The 8273-nt window shown below is 41.4% G+C and overlaps 1 protein-coding gene across 1 annotated transcript; it reads left to right on the top strand.

Annotated features, from left to right (window-relative positions):
- The first annotated feature begins 4610 nt into the window (after positions 1-4610).
- On the top strand, positions 4611-5432 carry LOC124669593 (ethylene-response factor C3-like). The gene has a single exon (XM_047206177.1). The coding sequence runs from the start codon at positions 4611-4613 to the stop codon at positions 5430-5432; it is 822 nt and encodes a 273-aa protein (XP_047062133.1).
- Positions 5433-8273: the final 2841 nt, after the last annotated feature.

Here is an 8273-nt window from a genome sequence, read left to right as displayed (position 1 = left end):
AGTGTCGGAGCCACACTTGATCGAGCTTCCTCATTTATTTTTTCCACCTCGATCGCGGTTAGCAACTTGAACCTTTCATATGTGTCATTGATAAAATATGCATATGTGTGTATTTCATTGTTTAATTTCTATTTAGTTTAACAAATGCATGATGGTTAATTATATATTTTGTATTATAATAATGCAGATGAATCGGCAATGGATGTACGCTAACCGACTCTCCGGCGAATTCACTACGGGTTTGAAAGATTTCCTCGTAGTGGCTAATGCGAACAAGCAGGGGGATTTTGTTATCTCGTCCATGTGTTGGCTGTAAGAATCGAAGGGTTACTCTTCCTTAAGGGAAGTTCACTCGCACTCTGATTCGGCATGGTTTCATGCCAAGCTATAATTGTTGGACCAAGCATGGAGAAAGAGGGGTTATAATGGAAGAAGATGAAGAAGGGGATGACATCGATGACAGCTATCTTGATCATTTCAGTGATACTTTCATGGAGGATGCTCAAGGTGGGGAAGGTGAAGGGGAAGGTGATCAAGAAGAGGCACGTGATGAGCCCGCTGATGATCTTGGTCGGACCATTGCTGATGCACGGAGTCGCTGCGAAACTGAAAAGGAGAGGGAGAATTTGGATCGCATGTTAGAGGATCACAAAAAGTCGCTGTACCCAGGATGCGATAATGGTCTGAAAAAGCTGGGCTGCACACTGGATTTGCTGAGATGGAAGGCACAGGAAGGTGTAGCTGACTCGGGATTTGAAAACTTGCTGAAAATGTTGAAGAATATGTTTCCAAAGAATTATGATCGATTTTCTATCTTGTTGACAATTAAGAAAGCTACACATATCGTATTAATTACCTCTTCATTTTTTATCAAAATAAAAAATCCCAATTTGGTCAAAATGGAATTGGGTCATGGATGACCTCATATTGTTTCCTTTTTTTACATCTATCCAGAATATTCGATATGAAGAAGAAGAAGTTTACCGTATCTGAAAAGACTGAAATGGATAAGGAAAAAAGTAATAGTACAACGTACGTAGCTTAATTAGCAACACAATATACACACTGCGGTGTAGAACCCAAATACCCAATGACACGCATTAAACAAAAATAAAAGGTTGCAATATAGTGATATTTTTTCGATAAAGGGAATATATTAATATCAAAAGATACCAAATATACCCAGCATCTACAACAGCGCAACACCCTAATAGCAGTACAGATGCACACAGCCAAAAAAGAGAAATAAAAACTAAGAAATAAAAATCCCGCCACAGTATCCCAGGTCTAGCAACATCAATACATCCACCACCAACACAACACCAGAAATACAGACTCTCCAAAAACGACGCATCCAAGAAGGAAATAATGCACCAGCGCCGTCGTCGTCATAAATAAATATATTGATATTTATGCTTTAGACAATTTTTTCACCTTTCTTTTTATTGCAGTCCACATTAAATCCACATGGTACGTGGTGAGTGGTGAGGGTGAGTAATTAATATTCAAGGTACCATGCATAAATATAAGCATGATACACTTTTGAACAATTTAACTTCTAGAACAAATCGATCTGGAAAAGATAATAGGAGTACAACGTACGTAGCTAGTACTCAGAATGTATCTAACTAACCGCTAGCCATTAGTTAACTGAACTAGTGGATCCAGGTTGATTGATCCATCCATATTAATGTAGTGTCAACCGAGTAGCTTTTTCCAGGCATGCCGTCCGGGCTCCGGACCAGATTCAATCACCCTCGTGCCAAAATTAATCTGTGAAATGGGAAAGGCGGAACTAAAAAAACAGGATAGTATATGGATTCCATTCGATCCATATTATTTGATGCTAAAATAGATGTATCTACAACTAAAATATGTTTAGATACATCTATATTACCATCAAGTACCATGAATTAGAGGGAATATATTAATCGAAAAGTCGACCCGCTACTTCTTCTACTCTTGTATGCGACAAAATACATGTCTTCACATCATGCAAATGCATGTCATGACCACAACCACTCACGGTCAACCACACACAAACCAGATGAAGTGGAAAAGGATGATTCTCTACATGATATATTTCGCAAAGAAATAAGTTTCAATATTGCTTTTTCAAAACTTACATGAGTGGTTCTTTAGATTGGGCGTGGTTTAGATAGAAATCACAATTATATAATGGAGCACTCTATGAACCGAGAAGTATGGTTGTAGGGTTTTGCTTAAGTGTCCCCCTCTTCAAAATTTGGTTGTTGTGGATGGTCAGTATCTACAGGTACTCCTTCATGAGCTAACTTAGCCCCTTCAAGTTTGGTTGCATATTTCAGAGCTGTAATCTGAACGTGAATGTCTGATCTGTTAATTTCCATAATAATCGAGCAGAAATGAACTCTATAATTGATTAAGTGATGTGCAACCGTGTGGTGTCATTTGGTCCGGGGCCAGGTCTTGGAGACTTCGCATGCAACTTGACCCAGCAAAGAGCATCTATTCTAGACTGCAAGATGTTGCTGCCTAACCGTAAATTCCTCTATTTTTCTTCTGGACTCGACGTGACCACAAACACCAATTGACGCACGCATCAAAAATCGCAGATACAATGTATGTAGAGCTGGTTAACACATGCCAGTGGAGTGTTACATTCCTCTAACGATCTAACCCATGAATCTATGGAAGAGCCAAGGAAATCAAGATTTCAGTTTATAGTTCGTTTAGGTAACTGACCAGGAGAGTGACACATACTAGCTAATAAACACGTGCCTCGATCAGACAAAAGGAAGTAACACACGCGAAGGAACGTACGTACGCACGCACGAACCGGCTAAGCAATAGCGCTGCAGGCGAGGTGCGATGGATGCAACGACATCTTCGTCAGTATGATATGGGGATACGAATTATGCTGAGACATTTCGGATGCTAATAATATATGTGCCACTGGGAAATGGATGAAATGGATGAGAAGGTCAAGTGCAATGGACCTGCACATTGACTCACGTGCGCCTAAGCCTCGATCACGAGTTGCAGTATCATAATCGTCGCACTCAGCACATCTCACCCCACCTAGGTTAGTAGATAATTGTCACTAATGTGGTGGAGTGTGCAGCAGTGGCTACCACTTGATCGCAAATAAGCCAGCTACGACGAAATTCATTATCAGGTATGCTAATTGGCAGCAATATGCTTTGGTTTTTGCTCCTCATGATTTGGGTGAATTGGGATCAAACTCCACTACAGATAGTCCAATTCAGATTCAATGGCTTTAGATTTTGCTAGCCTACGACTGAGAGAAAATAGTTACACACATCTATCCACACCATCTATTTTGTGTTGAGATCTCGTTTGTAAACTTTCTTTTTCCCCCTCCCAAAACGAAAGCAAAATACTCCCTACATCCCATGAAGCATGTCGAAAATTTATCTAAATTCAAATACATCTAGACACTAAATAATAGTTAAATCCAATTTTTGACAAATCTCAAACATGTTCCATACAAACTTGAAACTTTACATATCAACAACTTATTGGAATTACTCCCTCCGTCTCATGAAGGTTATTTGAGATTTGTCAAAATTTGGGTGACTCCCTCCGTCCCACGAAGATTGTCTGAGATTTGTTAAAATTTGGATCTAGACACTAAATAGCATTTAAATACATCCAAATTTTGACAAATCTACCACAACCTTCATGGAACAAAGGGAGTACAATGTATGAAAATTAATTCGGAATATTTTTATATTTTTTTAAATAACAAAATTACTAGTACATTCCTTATTTTAGATATTTGCGGTAGATCCAAAGTTATTTTTAGTACATTATACTTCTGATGTGTTCTTGATCTGCAAAGTTTTAAGTTTGTAGTAATTTATTTCACGGAAGTTCAGTTTTGTTCTCACACGCATATGCTCCATTTATCCAAAAATAAAATTTAAAATATTAAAAATTCAAGAAAAAAATCACATGTATATCTCCACTTTCTACGTGTGCACGCAATGTTTTGTTGAAAACCAATATGTTTTGTATGCCTTGTTTAAAAGGGGCATAAAATGTCTTGAAAAAATGTCTTATTTTAGCACTGAGGTTTATCCTTTTGTACACAAACTGCGCAAAAGATCGGTTTTTGTTGAAACTTGTGAGCACGTAGGATGTGAAGACATACACACTGCATTTTTTGTTGTTGTGTTTTTTGATATTTTCGAATATGTTTAAAATGCATTTCAAAAAGAGGAGCATATGCGCCTGGGAGCCAAAACGCCGCGCCTCTTCGTCGGGCAAAGATTGGGAGAAAAGAAAGAAACTTTATGCACGAACCTCAACATTAAAACGGATGGTGTTGACAGGGTTGTTTATCTATCATGGTGCTCTATCACAATATTTTCCTTCACCGTAACTACAAATCGGAATACGTTGCCATCATTACTGAATTATTATCTCAGGCCTAATAGGCAGAGCATCCAAAACAGTTAAGGAAACCCACCAAACAGAGCATTTTTGTCAAGTGTCAGTGAAAAAACAGAGTATTTTTCTCCACGCCTCCCCAGCCAACTTCTTTGCCGCCACTATATAACTGCCGTGCTTCCAACCGTTAGAACTCAAGATCGAAAGAAAATCCAATGTCTGATCCTAGCAGCACCGCTTCTTCTTCATCTTCTTCTCCACGCCTCACCACCGGCGTCGTCAATTTCTTGACCCGTCGCGCCATGACCACGCACCAACGAGCAGCAGCAGCATGCCACCAGCTCCCGACCGCTCAACTCCACTCGCCGGGCTCCTCCACCAGCTCGGCCGACTCCGCGCCGTGGCATCGTGCCCCGGCCACACCACCTCTGCTCCCGTTCGACACCAACGACGCCGACGAGATGCTCCTGCTCGACTTGCTCTTCCACTCCCAGAACGCCCCCGTGCAAGCGCCCAAGACGGAGACGCCAATGAAACAAGAGGCAGACGAGGGGCACAACGGCGGCTGTGGGCGTGCGTTCCGCGGGGTGCGGAAGCGGCCGTGGGGCAAGTTCGCTGCGGAGATTCGGGACTCAACGCGGAACGGCGTCCGCGTGTGGCTGGGCACCTTCGACAGCCCGGAGGCGGCGGCGCTGGCGTACGACCAGGCCGCCTTCGCGATGCGGGGTGGCGCCGCCGTGCTCAACTTCCCCGCGGACCATGTCCGGCGGTCGCTGGACGGCGCCGGCGACGACGTGTGCGGCCGCGCCGACGGGGTGTCGCCCGTTCTGGCGCTCAAGCGACGACATTCTATGCATCGGAGGCGGCCGCTTGCGGCGAACCGGAAGCCAAAGGTCGCCCGGCGGCCGGAGTGCGTGATGGAGCTGGAGGACCTCGGCGCAGATTACCTCGAGGAGCTGCTCGGCGCCTCCCAGGACGACACAACCTCCGCCGCCTCCATTTCATGGTGCTGGAGCCAGAGCCACCACTCCGTCTGACTTTGCAGTGAGCATGATCGACAAGAATAGTGTTGGTGAGAGTTGTTGAAGATGATGGACCGGTTTCTTTCTTTTCATCCATGTCTTTGTGATAGCCCGATTGTGTTGGACAATTCAGCTAGACTAGTTTCTTTAGGATCCATCGATTTTCTTCTAGAATGGAGAAACCCACAACATGGTAAGAATTCTTCTTTCGAAATGGGGAACCCGTCCTCTCCATTGATCAGAGCACGCACTCGATCGTCAACAGATTAAGGAAGAGCGTGCACACTGTCTATAAGTTCTGAAGCGCCAAATATTTTGGCTTCAATTCAGTGAAACTGGTTGTTGTGAATAGTTCCACAAATTCAGTTTAAAAGAGATTGTTGTTGGTTTTGGACTTTTGGTGTTGACGGGTAAAGTGGAATAGAGCTTGCAAAATGAGAACTCGAACTTAAGCAGACATGCAGAAAAAAACTTGCATGGATGCATGTCTTGACCAGGTCCAAATTAACATGCATATTTTTTTAGACAACCAGGCACAAGGCCCTGCTTTATAGAAAAGCACCTAAAAATATGCATGTTGGTGAGTGAGTAGCTTTCTTGGCCACGTGCGTGCGTAATAAAAAATAATAGTTATGGTGGTCGATTCGAGTATGTGTGTATATATTCAGGTTGGCACATCTGACCTGATAGTAGCTTGTGCTACTATGACCAACCAGTCACGATCAAGAGCGTGTGGCATGCAAATTAGCTCTTCAACTCTCAAATAGTCCATGGCCCATGGAATTGGATACTACCACCGTTTTAATAAATAGAGCTTATATTATTTTAAAAAAATCATGCAAAGTTTTGATCAAATTTCTACAAAAAATCATTAATATGCAACAAAAAAAATCAATATCATCTGATAGATCATGAAATATATTTTCATTTGATATCTATAGAATATTTTATTTATCGACATTTTTTAATAGTTTGATCAAACTTTACTTGACTTAACTTTTCAGAAAAAAAATATAAGCATTATTTATTAAAACGGAGGAAGTAGTAACTTGCCTTCGTCTGACAACCTTAATCTTACCGATTATGACCATCAATCTAAGATTAAGATGCATGGGATATTGATGACAGTGATGACACACGTCGGAGTGATCAACACAGCAAGAACAGTTGACAGTCCACAAGCTGTCATGGAAGTAGTACACATGTTCATGTGTGGAATGAGGTGGGCAGGAGCCCAGGACAAGCAAGCTACCCACCGGATATAGCTTGTGGCGCAAAACCATCTATAGGTTGCTCTCATTCCTTCGAGTGATAAACATCAGTTTTGCATGATTCAATAAATTGGTTCGGGTCTTGTCTCTTCTCTTTTGGCAACAACCTTCATACCTGGTACACATTAGTAGTAATTAATAAACATTGGGCTTTTCTTTGGCAGGCAATTCAATATAATTTTTGGACGTCGCCATTTTTGTTAAGCGATCTATTTGCATGCACATGTAATTCATCGTTTTGAACTGAAGGCTTGCTACTTTTTTATGAATAGAGCCCTGACATTAAAAAAAATCGAAAGTATAAAATATCTCAATAATAATAAAAAATTACAACAAAATCCTTGATATGCCCTTCGTTTTCAACGTCCAAAACGTGTGCCGCTCCTTCACGAGTCGACCTGACGTTGTTGGTTGCGGACGGGAAGTCGTCAAACGGCTATAGAGGTCCACATCTGTCCCAGAAATGGAGAGGAAGGAATAACCACCAATGAAGGTCCATGACGATATGGGGACCCCCCCCCCCCCCCTAGCCAGAAGAAGTCCCCGTGAACCACACCACTCCCGCAAGTTTCTCGACGTCATCATCGAGATGGGGCTAAAGTCAGGGAGACTATATTAAAGAAGACGCTGCGGCCACCACCTGAGCGCCGCCCCACCAAACCAAAACCGTAAGGTCGAGATCGACCCTGCTCCATGGCCCGAAGGCCACATAAGCGAAGTAGATCGCCGGTGGCGCTGAAGGGAAGCAAAGAAGCCCTCGTTGCCTCTTGAGAGTTTCTCAGGAACAAAGGGGTACATGAGGTGGGTTTGTTTTGAGGTGTCGCAAGGCTCGTTGCTTTTTATCATAGACAATGTCAGCCATTTACTCTTTGATTGATTGGTTGTAAGAAAGACCCTAGCATGTTGTTGTGCCCATATAATCAGCACGTGCAAATTGCATAGTTTTATATGTACTCCTTCAGTTTTTGTTTACTTCGCGTTCTGGTTTTATTCAAAGTCAAAATTTCTAAATTTTAACTAAATATTTGGAGAGTATCAATAATTACATTATAAATTCTATGGTATTACGATCTTCATGAAGTAAGTATGTGTTTTTTTCCTTTCTTTTAGTCACCCACTTAGAGTAAAGTGAGTAGGCAAGTGTTCATGGATAGTTCAATGACTTGGATAATATGTGTATGCATTATTTGTAACTTAAATTATTTTGAGATACATATAAAAATCGGTTTCGGTACTTAGTTGTCGGTTAAATATTTTATTACTTTGAGTGTGAATCTCACTCGACAAACATATGACTACATGTTTTCGTTTCTCTTGCACCCATTGATATGTGTCGTTGAACTTACTAATATAAACAATAATGTATAGTATTCCAGTCACAACATTTTTAATTATAAAAAGGGATAATTCTATAATAGAATGTAGTACTTTGATGAATCATAAGACGTTTCTAATGTATATTATTGTCCTATTGAATTTTTGAGCTAAAGTTTCTTTCATTTTACGTGTAAATATTAGATGTTGTGTGAAGTTTGCAAACACTCTTGTAACATGACCTTAGAATAGAGCCCACACGTACATCAAC

This window comes from Lolium rigidum, chromosome 7, assembly GCF_022539505.1.
Source record: "Lolium rigidum isolate FL_2022 chromosome 7, APGP_CSIRO_Lrig_0.1, whole genome shotgun sequence".
Lineage (NCBI taxonomy): Eukaryota > Viridiplantae > Streptophyta > Magnoliopsida > Poales > Poaceae > Lolium > Lolium rigidum.
Note: the sequence above shows the minus strand (reverse complement) of the source record. Positions and strands in the feature narration are given on the sequence as shown.

Coding starts and splice junctions, on each gene's coding strand:
- LOC124669593 (XM_047206177.1), top strand. CDS start 4,611: ATGTCTGATCCTAGCAGCACCGCTTCTTCTTCATCTTCTTCTCCACGC.